Genomic DNA, 20,079 nt, shown 5'->3' with positions numbered 1-20,079 from the left:
TCTTTTAATTCAAACATACTGTATTATACATTTATTATCGATGTTATATTTAATTCTAACAAAATGAAAACTGTATATATATATATATATATATATGGTAGAAATCTCTCGCACCCCAGTGGCGGATCCAGGAGGAGGGGGGTTCCGGGGGTTGAAAACCACCCTTTTTTGGACGATCAATGTGTTTGAATGTGGACATATAGTTGGAACACACTCCCACCCCTTTTGTCCTGTCTTAGGACCCCCCTTTTTTATGTAAAGGCCGGATCCGCCTCTTCATCCTCAATGCGGACCCGGACTTAAATGAAGTTTTACAATTTACTTTTTAGTAATGCATTTTTAAGTGAATCATTGATTAAGGAGGGGGAGGACAGGGGTAAGGGAGACAGGGAGAAAGGGGGTAGGAGAAAGGAGAGGAAGGCTGGGAGAAAGGAGAAAAAGTTGGAGAAAGGAGAAAAAATAAAATATCTCTCCTTTTAAAAAATGATCTAATATTTCAAGAAAAAATATCTCAAAAGGAGATGTTTTATTCTAATGGGAGAAAGGAGAACGGAGGTAGGAGAAAGGAGAAGAGGGGTGGGAGAAGGGAGAAGGGTACCCCCCTGTCCTCCCCCTCATTAAGTATAAAGACCCGTGGCAAATATTTCATTCATCTTTCAAACAATTTACCCATGATGTTACCATGGTTATATTGAAAGGTAGTATTATGAAGTTCTTATAGGTTTATCTAAGAGCCTAATTCAGTGATCGTCTAGTCGATTCGTGAACAAATTTTCAAACGAATTGTGCGTTTGGCAATGAATTTTGATGATGCTTTGCGTCTTGATAAGGGGTTAATAAACATCATAAAGTGTTTTATAACAAACCTATATATCGACTGCAGACAATTAATTCAGTAAAGGACATTGAGTTTTATCAATGGGAACGTCATTGTAATTAGTTAACGTGTGATTAATCGCTAATACAACCCATGTGTTTAGGACTTTAGGATAATGTGGACACGGCATTATAAGTATGAGGGGATCGGAGGGGTCCTGATCCCGAAATCCCGGGCTTAAAAACAACCCGAGGTCCCGAATTTAAATTAAATCAAATCCCGACATCTCGAAATAAGAAATCCCGAAAGGTTCAATCCCGAAATCCGTAGCTTAAAAACACCCAAATATCGACGTCCCGAAAAAGGTTCTATAATCTTACCTTCAATGATTTGACAAGTCAACAAAATAATAAACACAACCAGACTGCCAACACACACAACGAAATATAATGTACCAGCTTACCTACAATAATTTTTCTTATATTCGTCTCCCGCGTAGAGTAGTATCAGCTTTTAACGATTAAATGCAGATGTTGTCTACTATAGTGCGGTGACAGAAGTGTAAAAAGTCGTCTAGATCGCGAGTTTAATCTCCCCAAATAACACACGTCTAAAAATGGTCTTAACTTAAAGACAAATATGTCTTCTTTAGTTTTTGCCCTGTCGTCAGAATTTCGTACGGTCACTTTTTTCTAAAAAGTCGTTTTAATGACTGGTAGTATATTGGAGAGTTTCAACCCCCCTTTTTCAAAATGAAAAATGTGTATGTTTGCTTACATTTAATTAAAATAGTTTTTCCTGAAGCTATTTTTATATGTCAAAATATTCCATTCAGTATTTTATTTTCTTCTAATCTATAAATTTGCGAAGTTTAGACTATTTAAAATTGAGGTAATTTTAATTGCAAATTCAGACTCAAACTTAAGTATCCTCTTCATAGTAGTAATAAAAATTACCCCATAATATTTCAAGCATATAATATTTAATAAAACTAATTAGTGATAAAAATTTCGGAACCAAAATATGAAAAAAACCTTAAGAAATCAATGGAAAAAGAATGGAGTAAAATTCTTCAATTTCAACACGGAACTCAATCACTTGCCTTCCGTCACATTTTGTGTATTAGTCAATAATTTGCTCTCAAATGATATATGAAATTACTACCTTTTTCGCTATTATATCCACATATTTTCAATTAAAGTGCACTGATATATGCCACATACTTTGTTTGTATATGTTTATATTCTATGTTATTTCGTTTTAAAACAAATATATACTCTGTCAGACAAGTCTTATTGTAAAATCAGAATAATTGACGAATAGTTTCAGTAAATATTCCGTGATATGTCAAGTCCTTTGCAACTTGCTCCATTAAGTTCAAAGAAAAGACAAAAGTAGTTACATTTTATGCAGTGCATAATATGCCAAAAAAAAAAAAAAAAAAAAAAACTCGATTGAAATATACCATTTTAGGGAAGTCGATTTTTGTATCTGCATTGCATAAAAGATTGGAGGTGAACATCAAGCTGTTTCATGCAATAGCTGTTAATTTGAAGAACTCCGGGCAGGCAGTTTATCATCGTTCATGCTACAAAACTTACACAAGTAAACATATTTGTCCCCCCTTTTAGAGCGAGGAAGATTCTAGTCTTATATTTCATGACGACATCAAATTATCTGACTGTTGTCCCTCAGTCTCGGGTATTTGTACACGTTCTAGAATGCAGTCGTTCAACTGGAGCGCTTGTATATTTTGTTGCAACAAAACATTTTAGAAAGTAAAAAAATACTCAAGTTTGAATCAGATGAGCGTATTAAAAATGTTTTATCCGTGTCAGATAAAGTTAAAGTTGAAATAGTTTCCCGTCCATCTTTTAAACTTCAATCACTCTGTCATTCTGGTTGCATTACAAATTATTTGCTAAAAACGTTAAAAACAAATCCAAACCCGTGGAAGCAGATATCTCAAAACACTTTACTGCTTTTAGTAATTTTATTTTGGCTATTGACAACGATTTAATGGTCATTCCTCATGACACCGTTACTCGATAAAAATAGATCCTTTCTTCCGGTTGATTCTAATTTAAAATATTCTACATGTAAAATGCAGTCTAAACTAATTTATTTCTATAGAAATTCAGTTGTCAAACAACTTCAACAAGTTCAAGGCAAATATAACATAATATTTAGTAGCAAAATAACTATTTAAGATGCCATATAAGTTTCTAGTCAATTGAAAACTGACCTCAAAATCTCAATGTCAACTGTAATAGACACAAATAACGGACAGATATGGGCGTTTTTCAATAAAAGCGTAAATTTCAGACCTAAAAAAAAATGGAAAATCAACATGTCTAAAATTTAATTTCAAGAGTTATTTTGAATACCTCTATAATAGACCTGTTTGTAAACAAAAAGTGCAATCTTAAACATTCTTTAAAATGATCATATTTTCATAATTTGTGTACTGTTTCGTAGGGGACTTTTGTCCCCTACGAAATTTCTTCTAAACACACATAATTTTTGCAATTTTAAATGTTTCCTATAGACATTCCAGTTTGTCTACTTTAAATACTAGAAAATTAAACTATCATTTTTTTTCTGAATTGGAAAACCATTTTTATCGATAAAGATTAGACAGTACTTCACATATGAAGGTTCAACTCATGTTACGTAGTGGACATTTTGATGCGTTTCGTATAGTGGACAAAACCGTTTCGTTGTGGACAAAAAGTTTCGTAGTTAATTGACATCAACTCTATTATATGTTAATAAAAACATAATAAAAATTACATGAAACTAACCCTTGTTATTTGTTTTGCACGAATATAATTGAAAAAAGATTAAAAAAAGACTCCATGGTAGTGGTAGTGTCCACTACGAAACGTTTTTCTCCCATACTTGTTTCGTAGGGGACCGTTTCGTAAGGGACGTATTCGCATGTTTTATTTTTCCCCACAATCCCTATATTGCAATAGTAACAAGACTCATTGTATTCATCAAAGCATATATCAAGCTGTACACTGATATTTTTTTCATAATTTTAAAACCAGATACTGAAGGAGATTTGACCCGTTTCGTAGGGGACATTATAAAAATTACGGTATCACTCTGGTCCATTTGATGTGCTCAATTTTTCTTACCAACAATTTAATTGCCGTTAAATAAGCATCACTTCTTTTGTAAGACCCTAATGTAAATATCTCTTGCAAGCAAAAATTACATTGATTTTATAAAACTGTTTATTGGCAAATTTTAATGACTTCGTTTCGTAGTGGACATTTTGTGAGGGACACACCTTCTGAAATTAAAAAACCTATATTGAAATGTGTTTATTAGAATATGTTGGCTCTGAACATACTTTTGAATTATTAAAGAACTTATGTAAAGTAAATAAAACATTTATTTCTTCATTTTTTTACGAGATTTTAGAGTATGAATGTTGAACAGGCGGTCTAGGGACATGCCATTTTGGTTGTTTTTGGACCATTCAGGAGTCAATATCTTATCAATCCCTCTAAAAATAAACTGTTTCTTTGCTTAAAAATGTTAAATCTAATTCAATGTACTGACTGCACAAAAAATTACTTGCAAAGATCAAACACATTTTTTTTTTAAAGTGGATAGGACAAGAAAATACGTTTTTATTGAAAAACGCCCATATTTCATTTCGCTGCAAGTTTACTTAGAAAAAACATCGAAACTCTAAAGAAGACTACCCGACTTCGGCTGAATTGTCTCTTCGTATTTATTGCAATTCATTCTATGGTTACTCAATGAAAATGCATACATCCAACCTTTTCTCAGGAAATGGCACCAGAGAAATTGTGGGAATACTAAGGAATTGTTGAGGCAATCGTATTTGTTTTACTCCTTTTCATTTAGGATTCGCTTTACAAATGTACCATGAGTTTGGTTCAAAACACCTTGTTGAAACATTGAATGCCAATGGATTTTATGCTACTTAAAGTAAAGTGCGACGCTATCTAATGTGTTGCCAACCATGGAAATTAATTGAGCGAATTCAAGATAGTGTGTACGTCTCGTATAATATTTCACCAGCATCTTTGCAGACAAGCATATGGATGTCATCACACCTTCCTAAACCCCCTTTGAGATCTCTTTTAAAATCTTGGATGAATTGATAGGGATGGTTTGAAGAAAATATTTTTTTAGGAACAAATGTCTTCGGACTTCCTACAATACCTTGTCTGTACTTGTAAAGAAAAACTCAAAATAACGTGTTTGCTTTGAGCAGAACCTTTCATGTGCAAACCTGTGGCCATGAGTGAAATGTGTAGAAATATTAAAACATGTCTTGTGACGGTTGATGAAAATGAAGATGATGGAGATAACGGTTGATTTGGTATAAAGCGTGTTGCACTGGTACACACGGTTCCAGTCCCGAGGTAAGGGGAGTGTTGGCGTGCCCTTAAAAAAGTTAAACCCCGCCAATATCTGTATGTGACTGTTTAGTTTAAACAATATTTATTCAAAAAAAAAGTGCATGAAATATAATAATACAATATAAATACAGGGATTCGGAAACAAGAAAAACTTATATAAATCCGTCTCCCTTTAAAAAGAAATGACAAAATTAGGAACATAGTATATGAGAAACTCGTATAATCTAATTTTCAATTCACATTTAACATGTTTATTCTGTGGTTTGCCCGTTACTCAGAAGTCAGTTTGATCGAAAAATGTGATCAACTCTTTTTATCATAATTATGGTTCATGTATATGATATATATGTAAATGTTCCGAAAAAAGGGTAACATTAAATCAAAGTTTCAACATCTAAATCGACATCGATATAAAGATAATTGTTATGGACCAAATCTCCCTGTTTCTAAAATAAATCTTTGTACAACTTTAAAAATATTTTCGTTTTCCTCATTACTGATGAGTTCACTACCTGATACTAATGTTTGTACATTATATATTGGTAGTGTAGAAATGGTTTGTGCCCTGATGAGTCTATAATTATGACATTCTAGCAAATAGTGTTTGCTGCCCTCAACTTGCCCACAATTACATAGGCTGGAAAGAACAATATTTTTCTGGAATAAGTGCTCATTTAAGCCACTACAATTCAACCGGAGTCTGGCATGAAGTATTTGGCCTTTTCTACAACCAGTATTATAATATGTAGGGACTTTCTTAGCATCTCGATTTATGTAATTTTTAAGTGTAAATTTTGATGGATTACATCTAACATCTTGTGGAAGCCTGTTCCATTCACGAATAACAGATGGTAGGAAAGAATTTTGATAAAAGGTAGTTCTACAGTTCATATTTTGGACATTAGATGCACTTCTAGTATTATAGTTATAGACTTGATATAGTTGTTGAGGTACGAGACTACAAAGATAATTAGGAGCTTGATCATGAAACATTTCGTGAAATTTAATAATTTTATGTCTGGATCTTCTTTCACTCAGAGATACCCAACCAGTATCATTATAAAGATTAGATTTAGAGCAAAGCTTAGTGGCACCTGTGACTATACGAGCCGCTTCTATTTGAATGCTCTCTAGTTTGTCCTTTAAATAAATTGGTATATTATCCCACACAGTATCCGCATATTGAAGAATAGGCCTGATAAAACTGATATATATAACTTGTAGATTATTACGCGATAGTTTAAACTTTAAACTCCTCATAAGATTTAAGCGAGGCGTAGCTTTATCAATAATATAGTTTACATGACTTTCCCAACAACCGTTTTCTTGAAAAATTAACCCTAAGTGTTTATGTTCTTCAACCTCTTGTATCAGTGCATCATTCATATATATTGGTGGATTATGGGGTTTTGCTCTTTTTCTAGATATGGTCATGGTTTCAGTTTTTCTTGGATTAAAATTAACAAGCCATTGTTGAGACCATTGGTGAATTTTTTCTATATCAGAATTCATTAATTCAGATGTAGCATACTCGTCCTCAACAACTATATATAATGACGTATCGTCAGCAAAAAGTCTGATGTTGCATGATATGTCACATACAATATCGTTTATGAATAATAAAAATAATACAGGGCCTAAAATTGAGCCCTGGGGGACACCTGCTTTAATGCTGTACACGTCAGAGGTCTGTCCTCCTATGACAACTCTTTGTCTTCTTTCAAACTGTTTCAAGTCACGAGACGGTAATGCAGTGTTTGTCGTTTGTTTCTATATACTATATTTGTTTCTTTCTTATTTATTTTGTACATTAATCAGGTCGTTAGATTTTTTGTTTGTTTTACATTATTCATTTCGGGAATTGAAGACTATGCAGTATGAATTTTACTCATTGTTGAAGCCCGTACGGGACCTATAATTGTTTTATGTCTCATTTCGTCTCATTTGGTGAGTTGTCTCATTTGCAATCATATAACATCTTCTTTTTTTTTATATGGAATACTTTTGAAGTTTGGGGTACGTTGCAAGGGAAAAAAGGGGGGATATAGTTACAAAACCTATAATGTAATAGATATTAACCAGAGTTAAATGCACAACAAAAGATAATACTATGGTAGCAGTAATAATTGTGAAAAAAAAGCAACGAGTAGTCTATAAAAAAAAACTGAAGTATCCGCAAATTCAATTTGAGGTCATATTTGACTGTAGTGTTCTATGGCTTTGGTTTGATGACTCATGCACCCACTATGATAGTTTAAAAATAATTTTAAAGTATTGTCCTGCATGACACTTGATTTTTACCTGAAATTGATGTTTTTCATAAGGTTAAGGTGCTCTAAACATTTTATAGGTTGAACACTTGATTTTTGAAGTTTTGGTTATAAAACGTCGTTTTAAGATTTTTTTGATAAAAAAATCTCAATGATTAAGGTTTATGTATAAAAACAAACATTACTTGTCAAAATTGAAACCCTCCCAAACTTTCACAGATTTTTACATATGACCTTTGACCTCAATTTAAAAAAAAAATGTGACCATATCAAGTCCTGACGACAGGCATATTATTATAGTACACGATTTCCTCTTTCCAATGATATATTATGTAGGTGTGTGTTCGGTGGGGAGATTAAATTCCAAAAAATCTGCCCTCAGTCATCGCACTACTACTTTATCGCAATAGATATAAAATTTGTTTTTGCCTCAAGTGTTGAAAATAGATTATATTAAAAACGCAATAAATATACAATATATGTACATTGTCGGAAATTATAAAATTAATTTGTACGAGCTTTTCTCTTGTTTCATAGCGAGGGTAAATACATCTTTTATTTCCGACATTGTAGTGTACATATATATTGTTTTATCCAGCAATTTACACAAGGTACATGAGCGTAAGTTGTTAAATCCAAATTGTTGCGTCTGATTTTTTTTTTTAAGAATTCGACATAGTTGAAACGCGGACCGCGAAGAGGACCCCAAAATGAACTGTTACCAAGATAGAAATATCCATATTACCTATTGCTCAACATGGAAGCGGGTAACAGGAGACTTTTTTTGTACATGTCCAAATAAACTTTATAAATAATATAATCCTTTATTGCAAAATTACACCCACAAGGGTCGAGCAATACAATCAAACAATTATATATTTTAGATACAATACAATACAATATAATAGAACATATTTGAAGAGTTCAATTTCAAATTTATATTAAAAACACGTACAATAATAAGCTTGTCTGGCATGGGTCTGACCCCCTCAGTTCTAAAGACTACGTACCCAACTGTGGGATAAATCAAAGAAACTTTGTTGTGCTGTGACTTTTTTTTCTACATTCGTAAATAAGTTTCTTGGTGAAGAGATAAATATAAAAAAGAAGATGTGGTTCAATTGCCAAATGAGATCGCTTTCCACAAGAGACCAAATGACCTGACAGAAATTAACAACTATAGTTCACCGTTCGGCCTTCAACAATGAGCAAAGCGAATACCCGCATAGTCAGCTATAAAAGACCTCGAAATTACCATGGAAATAAAACAATGCAAAAATAAAATGATTACAAATATGTAACACATCAACAAACGACAACCACCGAATTACAGGCTCCTGACTTGAGACGGGCACATACATACAGCTCTTTTTTACAAACGTTTTACAAATAAACGGGCAGCAGATCTAGAATACATGTACTAGTAGAATTCGTTAAAACTACATTTATACAAATTTAAAAGACTTTTTTATTCGTTCATTGTTTAATCATACGTTTTTTGATTGAGTTAAGTCTGCCAATTGATATTTTATCGTATGTTTTTCTTTGTTGTGATGTTATGCTATTGTTTCAGAAAAAGGGAGAAGGTTTGGATCCATTAAAACGTTTAATCCCGCTGCAAATGTTTGCACCTGTCCTAAGTCAGGAATCTGATGTACAGTAGTTGTCGTTTGTTTATGTAATATATACGTGTTTCTCGTTTCTCGTTTTGTTTATATAGATTAGACCGTTGGTTTTCCCGTTTGAATGGTTTTACACTAGTAATTTGGGGGCCCTTTATAGCTTGTTGTTCGGTGTGAGCCAAGGCTCCGTGTTGAAGGCCGTACTTTAACCTATAATGGTTTACTTTTTAAATTGTTATTTGTATGGAGAGTTGTCTCATTGGCACTCACACCACATCTTCCTATATCTATTTTGCATGTTTTTAACTGTTTTCTAACACAGTCTCAATGACGTTTATGTACGCTATGGTAACAGGTTCAGATTAGTATTATATCATTTCAGAACCGTGAGCTCTGTATGTAGAGATACTCGGCGGTGATCTCGTCGTAACATGCTCCCTTCTAGCAGTGGCGGATCCATAAGTGGGGCCCACTGACTGCTCTAGTAATTACCTATATATGATCAACCAATTTTCCCCAGAAAATGGTGGGCCGGGTCCGCTGCCCCCCCCCCCCCCTTATGTCCGGCTCGCTTCAAGTGCCGTTCGGCGGAGGCAGGTGGTCCAAACCATTGCAGGGTTACACCAAGACTTGTTGATTGGCGTTTCGGCCATGAAGACAGTTTGGTCTTGACATTTCGGTCTACGATCAAATTCGGTCTTGGACGTTTCGGCCTTTGATAAAACTCAGTCTTGTTCCTTTTGGACGTGCAGAAAACATAAGAGGGGCCCACTGACTGCCTAAGAGGGTTCATTTCACGCTTCACTGATTCCCTATATGATCAACCAAAATTTCAACCTGCCTCCCCCTCCCACCCTAAATCCGCCTCGGACTTATACCACTGCGGCCATAAAATAAAATTCGTTTCCTCAATATTTGTTAAGAATTTTTATTATACATAAACAGATATTATGCTGTTTATATTTTCATTTATATTACTTTTGTAACTTTAAAAAAAAACAACATTATAATACATTTAGGAATGATATTGTTTACCATTGAAACTGTTGTTTACATTTGCATAGTTATTTAAAAAATGTTATAATTAGTAGAATTTCTATCATTTCTTATATTTTTACTTCTCTTTTTACACGTAAAACGGTTTATCCTTTTTACTACGTCTTACTTAATGATGTTTTAATAAAACAGTAAAAAAAAAATGAAAGTTAATTAGTCAATTGCAGATAACACATACGGTTAATTTTCATAATTACTGTGATGATCAATATACAATGTTTTGCTTTGAAGTTGTAATTGGCCCGATTCAAAAAGAATAACGTCCTTTAAAGAGTGCGCCAGTACCAAGCTGAGCACAAGCTAATGCAAACTTTGCCTGTAATGGAAAAATTATAAAAAAATATTGGTCTTTAAAATGTGCGCCAGTCCCAAGCTGAGCACAAGCTAATGCAAACTTTGCCTGTAATTGAAAAATGATAAAATAATATACTCAATTTGAGTTGTTTCTTTGATATTCCGCCTAGTACCTATAAAAGGTGAAGGCATGGTCTGCCATTATTTATTTCATACATAATGTCGTTTCCATGTGCATACTGTGAGAAGGAGGTCCGTCCTCGTCAGCATGCCTTTGAATGTGAGACTTGTTCTTGTTGGCAGCATCGTCTATGTGACACAGGTTAGTGGTATTAGATTATTGTGTATTTAAGGAGGTATTCTTCTAACTTTTAAATTTCATTGAAATCTCGTTCTGGATTTTTTTTCCAAAACATGCGGTACTAGTGGAACAAAATCAATGAATTTAAAAAAAATATTATCATCAAACTTAACTCTGTTAAAAAATGTTTATCTATAATATGACCGACCGTGCAAGGGCTGTAATTCAAGTCAGGGTCGTTAAAAACTTGCATTTGTTGTATATATACAATAAGTAGTTTTTGAGTAATTAAATTTTTTATCACCACAAAATATAAGAAAGTAGATGTGATATGATTGCCAATGAGATAACTCTTCACAAGAGACCTTCAAAACATAGAAATTAACAACTATAGGTCGCCGTACGGCCTTCAACAATGAGCAAAGGTCAAACCGCATAGTCAGCTACAAAAGACCCCGAAATGGCAAATGTACAACCATTCAAACGATCGAGAAAACTAACGGTCTAATTTAAGTACAAAAAATTAACGAAAAACAAATATGTAACACATCAACAAACGACAACCACTGAATAACAGGCTCCTGACTTGGGACAGACACATACATACATAATACAGAATGTTGTGGGGTTAAACATATTGGCGGGATCCGAACCCTCCCCAAACCTGGAATCAAGTCAGTCTTAGTAGCCAAAATGTTGAGAAAATGGGTGATGGATACAATAAATGAATTTACCAGAAACATTTACATAATAATAGTTTCTTTTTAGATATGTATTTTTCAATCATTTATAACAAAGAAGTTGAAATAATGTGAAAATCATCTGAATTTGATACTTTCAAATGGCCGTAGCATAAAAAGTAGTTCAACACCAAATGATTTTTCTTCACAATTCATTTTTTTACAGCCATATAAATGGATAAATTTAATGTGTCAATCAATGGCCACAGCCACACTGTTTTGAATTTCATTCTACAATTTCAGTCGACATTTAGAATGAATTAGACCATGTTTAACCTATCTAAATATGTTGGTATGTTCCGAAAATACAGCTCTTATGAAATGCTTTCAAAATATCAAAAGAAAACTTTACTTTTTTCATTTTATAGCATTAAATAAAATAATTTTATGATGATTCCTTAAAAATTCATACTTGAGTTATCTCCCCTTTTGTTTACCAAAAAATGAAATCAAGCAAAACTATAAATATTCAATTTTTTTTGTTAAATTTGAGTGTAAATATAAACATAGATAATAATAATTTCTTAATGTAAATGCTAATTATAATTGTAATAAAATTGAGAATGGAAATGGGTCAAAGAGACAACAACCCGATCATATAGAAAAGACAACTGCCGAATCCACAAATAGGTCTTCATTCCAGCGAGAAACTCCCGCACCCGGAGTTGTCCTTCAGCTGGCCTCTAAACAAATATATATATATATGTTCCAGACCGTATGCGTATTTGGACCGTACGCGTACGGTCTGGACCGTATGCGTACTTTTTCAAAATACTCATACGGTCGGACCGTACGCGTACGGTCTGACTATTATTAAAAAGTTGGTCAAGTTTATTAGATACAAATGCATATATCAGATCAACATAACTTAACTATCAAATTAATATAAAAAAGTTCAATTGTATTTGAAACTAAAACTTTATATTCTAACTTGTTTCTAATTCACGCTAATTAAATATGCTAATCTCTTGTATATAGCATGTCGATCAGTAGTACATTAATTGTATTATGAACGCTGAAATTGAAGATATCGGAAGTAAACATAAAGTGGGAGTTCAATTGTTTTAAAATATTTAGCAACTTTACCAAAAAAAAAAACAAATGCAAAAGAACATGCGTGAACTGCATACATGAAATTACTAAAAATATTACGTTACTTGAATTGTGTCACCTTGGACGAGAGTACCAAAATAGGATTCATATATACAATTAAACAAATACCTAATTTCAATTGTTCGTTTGTTCATTTTATCTATCTAATTGTAGCAAATTATCAATAACAATTTGTAAAACTGAAAATAAAGATTGTTTCAATTTAACCCATATGATCAAATAACATGTATTGTCAGATCGTACTGGACCGTACGCGTATACTTATACGGTCCGACCGTACGCGTATGGTCGGACCGTATGAGTATACGTATGCGGTCCGGACCGTACGTGTACGGTCCAAATACTCATATGGTCTGGAACATATATACTAGTTTAGTGATAATAGACTCAAAATTATACATAAGAAATTAAAATTAAAAATCATACAAGACAAACCATGCACGTAGCTACGTTAACGTCAAAACGACCGGGCGTACACTTGAATTTGGTAAAACAAAATATTTTCATCTAGATATTATTAAAAGAATTGGTTAACAGTACATCAACCCTCTAAGTCTTTCTTCAATTGCTTGTAATTTGGAATAGAAATGACAAATTGGTGTTTATTTTCTGTCAAAGTCTAAATCTACCTTGATTTCTATACTCACTTTCCTTTTTTAAAGCAATTCCTTAAGTACTTAGATTCGAAATGTGATTTGCATTTTTTAATTTTAAATTATAACTGTGTAGATGTAGGTTCAGTATGTGGTTAAAGTTTTTATAGATTAATAACTTTGTCAAACCGTCATATGATTTTACGATAGCTTGACAAACACTGTTTATGGTCAAAAGAATACCCAGCGCATCATGACGAAATTATATAATTATTAATATGATGAATTTTCCCGTAATTTATGGATTTTTAAAAGGAATTTTTTGAAGAAGTTACATTCTGTGGTTAGAATTTGGTACATATAAATTAATATTTGTAAAACCGTGGTCAAAGTTAATAAAACTTTCTTGGAGGAAAATGCGTATAGCCCAAGAATAAATTTCCATCCTGGTATCTATGATGTCGAGTTAATTTACATGATAAATTTATAAACATCCATATTGTTATGAAACTTGTGCAGAAATTAAATGAAAATATTTGATTTGTTTAAATCCTGTAATGGACTGATAAATGAATAAAATTTTACGGGGAGAAATTTCAGACGAAAACCAGGGTTCTATTTACACATTTTAATATTGCACCTGAACAGCTCAGAAAATTAATCATTTTATGTTCATTTACGATTCTAAATAAACAATGAATAGATTAAACATAAGAAATAAGCATTTTGAATCTAAAGAATGTTGTTATTGATATGAGTTTTCAATGACAGGAATGGTATGTCATTCTCGATAACTTAAAAAAAAAACTTCCAGAGGCTTAGCACCCGCTCATCTACTACCAGCTGGTTCATTTGCCTGGATCCAATAGGGCCTTAAGGCCCTGACCGAGGTTTGGGCGTACACTTGAAAATGGCCTAGCTACACCACTGCAAACAAAAGCCATAAATTCCTCACAGGCGCAAAAATGCGGCGGGTGTAAACTTACATTCCTACGTTGAAATTTGTCGTCCTTGTTAAAATGCTTGACCATCTGTGATCTGCTAATTGACATTCTAAGATTCAGGAAGACAAACAAACAATCTTAAGCTTCATTTACATTTCAGGTGTTTCACTTGCTGATTATAGAAGACTGGCCAATGAGATAGAGATGTTTTTTGAGTGTTGTAACTGCTCCCCAGTCTTGGAATGTGCATCCGAGTGGGAACCAGTTGTAGAAGATGCGCAACCTGAGGTAAGTTATATATTTTTTACTTTAATGAATGTTAGAATAAGGAAGCTACCATTTCATTGATTAGGGGGGGGGGAGGCCGCTATGATGAAAAGTTGTCCTGTATTTTTAGTTTAGTTGTTATCTCTTTCCTGCCTTTTTATTTTTCACTCTATTCGGTACTGTCTTTATTTTATTAGTTTATCCCATCTTTTAAATAAATAATTATCCTGCCTTTTTTATTTTTTTTTGCTCATCTTGCCTTTTTATCTCCACCCCTCCATCAAAATCACGGTAGCTCCATAAGTCTTTAAGCGAAAGTGTCTTATAAGTCAGTTGTGGCCCCCGTCACGTGTGTTCTAATTATCAAACTCACCTTATGGTCATTTTCCCCTCAATTGTTTTGTTCATTTTCCCACTTTTCCTTTTTTCATGGTTTTTGCAGACCCCAATTTTAACCCCTTATATCCCACATTACAATCGTCCCCACCCCCTCAAGAAACATACACCTTTTTCTAGACCATAGACACTAATACTAAATGACTTTCGTCTATATGTGCATTAGCAATATCATTTTGGCAAATCATTATATTTAAGTGCTTTTGAACAGGACAAATCAACACAAAATGATATTCATCTTCAATGTTGTTCATTTTACAACATATAAAAACACGATTGTTTCCATAAACATTGTCATAGCGACCTGTTTCTTTTTCTTTTTTTTTTCTAAGTTTTACTACGCAATAACAACATTATTATAATAATTTTTAGCAAAAATAAAATGAAAACATTGTTTTAATATTCCTTTTTTTTTTTGGTAAAATCTATATGTTAAAAATATTCATTTACCAAATTTGTTTTTGTTTTAGAACGAGAGAGACATCGGTCTGGTTGCCGCCCTAGAGGAGTCACTTGGTCCGGCGTCTGCAGATTTGTCAATTCCAGACTTATCGTTCAACATTTCTTTACCGTTTGATCATAAAATTGTTGAAAGGTATGGTTGTATATAAAATACCATAACAAGAGTTATATATTATTATTTAAATTAGATTTTTTTTTTGTTTATAGAATATCATAAAAAAATATATATAATTATTTAAAGTAGGTAATATGTTAAAAGAAATCGATGATATATATATAAAATTTCAGACAGTAACTTTTAAATACCTAGGCGTTAGATAATTGCCTAGGATTTAAGCTTTATGCCTATAATTTCAGATCACGTATTGCCGCTAATATGAATATAAATGTAAAATGATCTTTCAAATCTCTTAAGGAAATTAAGGGTCATTGGCCTTCTTTTCCAATTAAGATTAAGGAGCAACCATTTTGACTTCAAGGAGGGGAAAGTTATGGTTTTGTGTCAGTGTCAGAATTGGTTTTCAAAATTATTTGTCTTAAATCGACACTATCAACTTAGACTATTATGATATAGTCCCAGCTATCAATCAGATTTTTTTTTTCAAATTCAAAGACCAATGTTAACCATCTGCAGGTTAAATTTAACACTATAATGTATGTGGAAAATCTAAATTCAGAACATTTTTATGTCATCGGAACTAGTAAACATTCAGTTTGCTTAAGGGCCAGATGTAGTCCGCTCAAGGTGCGGGATATGCTCTCTATGTTGAAGAACAATTGGTGCTTTTGGGCTGTTTTCCGCTTCTTGGTCGGGTTGTTGTCTTATTGACTTAAAACAAGGCATACGATTACCAGAATTCAGTAATTAATTACCTTTTTTTCTTTTTAGTGAATCAGACGACAGCACAGACTCCGATACATCAGATTCCTCTACCGACGACCCTGTCCAATCACATTTCTCCATCAAAAACCTAGACCAATCAGATTCCTCCTCCGACGAATCCATCACGTCAGATTCCTCCATCGAAGACAGACCTGTAACCTTTGAGGTAGTTGAGAGTGGTACGACGAGAAAAGCAAAGAAGTTGGTCAGCAGCGACGGCTATTCATACACAGTAAAGGTAATTTAACTAACTTTCAAAAAAATGCATTTATTACAACAGGATTGGGGTATAGATGGACAGTAAATTTTCTCGTTAAATGCGTTAATTTTATTTCAATTCGTTATATTTATCCGGTAGTAAATAGATATACTAAGATGTGGTATGAGTGCCAATGAGACAACTCTCCATCCAAGTCACAATTTATAAAAGTAAATCATTATAGGTTCTCAACACGAAGCCTTGGCTCACATCAAACAGCAAGGTATAAATTAAAAGGCCCCAAAAATGAATAGTGTCGAACAATTCAAACGGTAAAATTTATTTGTATATGTAAAATTAAGATGATGTGGTATGTTTGGCAATGAGACAGCTCTCCATAAGAGACCAAATGACATAGAAATTTACAACTTGTTCCGTACGGCCTTCAACAATGAGCAAACCTATACCACATAGTCAGCATGTAAAGTTCCATAAATGACAAATGAAAAGTAATTCAAAGGAAAAATTTAACGACATAATTAATGTACACAAAATTGGGAAAAAATGATACACAGCAATATACGAAAACCATGAACTGATCGAATTGATGTAAAAAAAAAAATATGATACAGCAATCGCTGTCAACGTTTAATCTTGTATAAAAATTAAAACCTATTTTTTATTTTTCAGAATGCTACATCACGTACTATCAGCTGGAAATGCAGTGTTCGCAACAAGACCATCTATTGTAAAGCAACTGTTGCACAGAGAGGCCAGAACTTTATCCGAGGTACTCACCAACACATTCACCGGAATGACCCGTGTGTTGTACAAAAGACAAAGTTAAGAGCTGAGGTAATTTTTATAGACAGTGTTAATATTTATCCCAAATATCTGTTACTGGTTAGTTCTGATTCATAGGCTATTGCCATTTCAATGAATAAGTATAATACAGTGAAACCTGTTTAAACTGAACCTCGTTGGGACATAAGATTTTATTTGGTTTTGGCCGATGTTCGGTTTTATCAGGTTCACAAAGCATACAATTTGATATGTGCTTAAGAACATGTTTGGTTTATACAGGTTTTCGGTTTATACAGGATTCGGTTTAGTCAGGTTTTACTGTATAGCTAAAATTAAAAATAAGGAAATGTACATGATGAAGTATGATTATCAATGAGTAAAATATCCAATAGAGACCAATGTTTACCAACTATAGGTCACAGTACGACCTTCAACAATGAGAACAACCCATCATGTACAATATGTTTTACTTTTATATCACGATTACTATGGTGTCCGGCTAGGATCGTGGTTTTTAGGTGATTTGATTGGACTTTTAGAAAGTGACTTCTTTTATTTCAAGTGAATATATTAAAAAATGTAAACAAATGCAATTAAATTTGAATCACATTTGCATTTTATGATGGAAGTAACAAAAGTCACGCAATGTCTTACATTAGTTAAACACGTTTTAAAAATATTTTTGATCTTTTCAGGTAATGTCAGAAGCTGCTGTACATGCCGATAAGTCTGCTGCTGCCATTGTCAAAGAGAAGTTGCACACCATCAGTGGCAAAGACTACAACCTCCCCAACCACACTAACCTTACCAGAGCGATCAACAGACTCCGACAAGAGCGCCGTCTAAAGGAACCCATAGATTTGAACAAGAGGTACTTGATTAAAGCTTAGATTTGTCATTCACGCAGTTGTTAATATTTAAATCTTTTGACTAAGGTAGACGTACGTGTGTACATGCACTATGAGGTCACTGTAAGGCCTTCACAAATGAACAAAAACAACATAACATCATGCTCATGTTATGATAAAAAAAAATGAAATTTTTTACATTCTTAATTTTATTTTGTTTATAACTAATTCTAAACACAAATAATTTCAATTTTGATCGAAAAGCATGTTCTGAATTGTGCAATTTGTGTGTACTACAATGTTTTATATTTGACTGTTTTAATCCTATAGGTTGGCATAGGTGCGAAGATGGTAAAACAGGCCAGGTCCATCCACGCTTCTACCGCATGGGATCACTATTCAGAAGACGAGTAGTCGTGACCTGCCAGAGTTACCAGACTACTTAGAAACTGATTGAACGAACTGAACACGTTATTGTTGTGTGCTTTGTATGTTATTTTTTATTTGGATGACAAAGTCTAGTGCTTTATATATGCTATTTTCTGTAACTAAGACCATCTATAGTCGCCGTCACGTAAAATTGGCACCATGTTTTTTGTCAAAAAAATAAATAGATATCAGCCGCGTTTACTCAAGATGATGTTTTTCATTTAGCAGAAGTAAAATCCTGTACAAATATCCACTACTGTCCTACCTTTCATTGTGTTTGCACTGTATATTTGGACAGGATTTTAGTTCCGCTAATTGAAAAACATGATCTTTAGTAGACGCGGTCGATATTTAAGAAAATTTTGACAAAAAACAGGGTGCCAATTTTACGTGACGGCGACTATACTAAGAATCTGCCTTCAAGTGAATGAACTAAACACGTTATTGCTTGTGTATTTTGTATTGTTTTTTTTTTGTCTATTTAAACGACAGTCTGGTGTTTTATATGCTATTTTCTGAAACTAAATAGTCGAACTAGACATTGCCAACCATCGCCTTTATATGTTTGTGTATTCTGCATTCATTTTAAATACGCAATATGCTAGTGCTGTGTCTTAGTTTATCTGTAACCATTCTAATTAATAGTACTTATTGTTATTCTATTATGATGAACAATAAAAACATGCAATATAGTCATTTCTGCTTTTTTTTTTAATCGGCCATGTGGTGTATATATATAAAAGGGGGAGCGTACTAATATAACCGTAACATCAACCTCACGATAAAAAAAAGTCAACAACACGGGTAGTATTAAACATCGTCATTTATCGAAGAGTGTTTACTGTATAGTTAATAAGTCCCGGTTTGGTTAGGTTAGGTTAGAATGAAGATGTTTGAATCTGTATTGTTATACAGGCGATACACATTGAAATTGTTGTTTTGAAGAAATTAACGCTGGATAATATGTTTTTGATACTAATTAAAAAACACATACAAATGAAGTATACAAATTCAATAAATCGTCATTGAGTTCCGGCTTATTTAAAAAAAAGACAATAAGCTGTGGTTTGATGGACAACCGAACACAAGAGACCAAATAAATATTGAAGTTAACAATGATAGCTAGGTCTTCAACAATAAACAAAGCCAGGTTCTTCATCTGGATTAAAGACATGTTTTTATGTCCACCTACGATAGTCTGGGATATAATCATAATAGCCTGTTGTTTGAAAAACTAAACGCCGCAATGTGATTTTTGTGGCGATACATACATGTGTTAAAAATGTTCCGTGCCTAATAATGAACCCCAACGGAAAAAAAATGGAAGCCTGGGGGTATTAGTATGGAGTATACACCTAGTTAGTTTTCAATTTAAAAGAATGCACGTAAATATCAGCATATTGAACATTCGGACATCGTCAGACAAAACAACAAAACAAAATGCAATAAGACGGGCTAAAATGTACCCCGACTGATGAAGAAGTAGACACAGTATGGACTGTATGGCAGACATATAGACCAATCGGTAGACTTGAAGACAGACTGGTAGACACATACACAAACTGGTGGAAACGTTAACTGACTGGTAAGGGAGCTACCATTTGATTTTTATAGGGGGCTAGGATGAAATTTGAA

The 20,079-nt window shown here is 33.3% G+C and overlaps 1 protein-coding gene across 1 annotated transcript; it reads left to right on the top strand.

Annotated features, from left to right (window-relative positions):
• Nucleotides 1-10,669: 10,669 nt before the first annotated feature.
• LOC143050976 (uncharacterized) lies at nt 10,670-19,133 on the top strand. Its single transcript, XM_076224063.1, has 7 exons — nt 10,670-10,787; nt 14,317-14,444; nt 15,290-15,414; nt 16,171-16,402; nt 17,054-17,218; nt 17,863-18,038; nt 18,346-19,133. The coding sequence occupies exons 1-7, from the start codon at nt 10,685-10,687 to the stop codon at nt 18,353-18,355; spliced, it is 939 nt and encodes a 312-aa protein (XP_076080178.1). The 5' UTR covers nt 10,670-10,684; the 3' UTR covers nt 18,356-19,133.
• The last annotated feature ends 946 nt before the right edge of the window (nt 19,134-20,079 follow it).

The sequence above is a fragment of the Mytilus galloprovincialis genome, chromosome 11 (assembly GCF_965363235.1).
Source record: "Mytilus galloprovincialis chromosome 11, xbMytGall1.hap1.1, whole genome shotgun sequence".
Classification (NCBI taxonomy): Eukaryota; Metazoa; Mollusca; class Bivalvia; order Mytilida; family Mytilidae; genus Mytilus; species Mytilus galloprovincialis.
The sequence above is the reverse complement of the archived record's forward strand: the minus strand, read 5'-3'. Positions and strand labels throughout refer to the sequence as shown.

Excerpts from the sequence above, each read along its gene's own strand:
- LOC143050976 (XM_076224063.1), top strand. The coding sequence starts at position 10,685 with ATGTCGTTTCCATGTGCATACTGTGAGAAGGAGGTCCGTCCTCGTCAG. Across the intron at positions 14,445-15,289 it reads TAGAAGATGCGCAACCTGAG|AACGAGAGAGACATCGGTCT; the intron begins GTAAGTTATATA and ends TTTTTGTTTTAG. Across the intron at positions 16,403-17,053 it reads GCTATTCATACACAGTAAAG|AATGCTACATCACGTACTAT; the intron begins GTAATTTAACTA and ends TTTATTTTTCAG.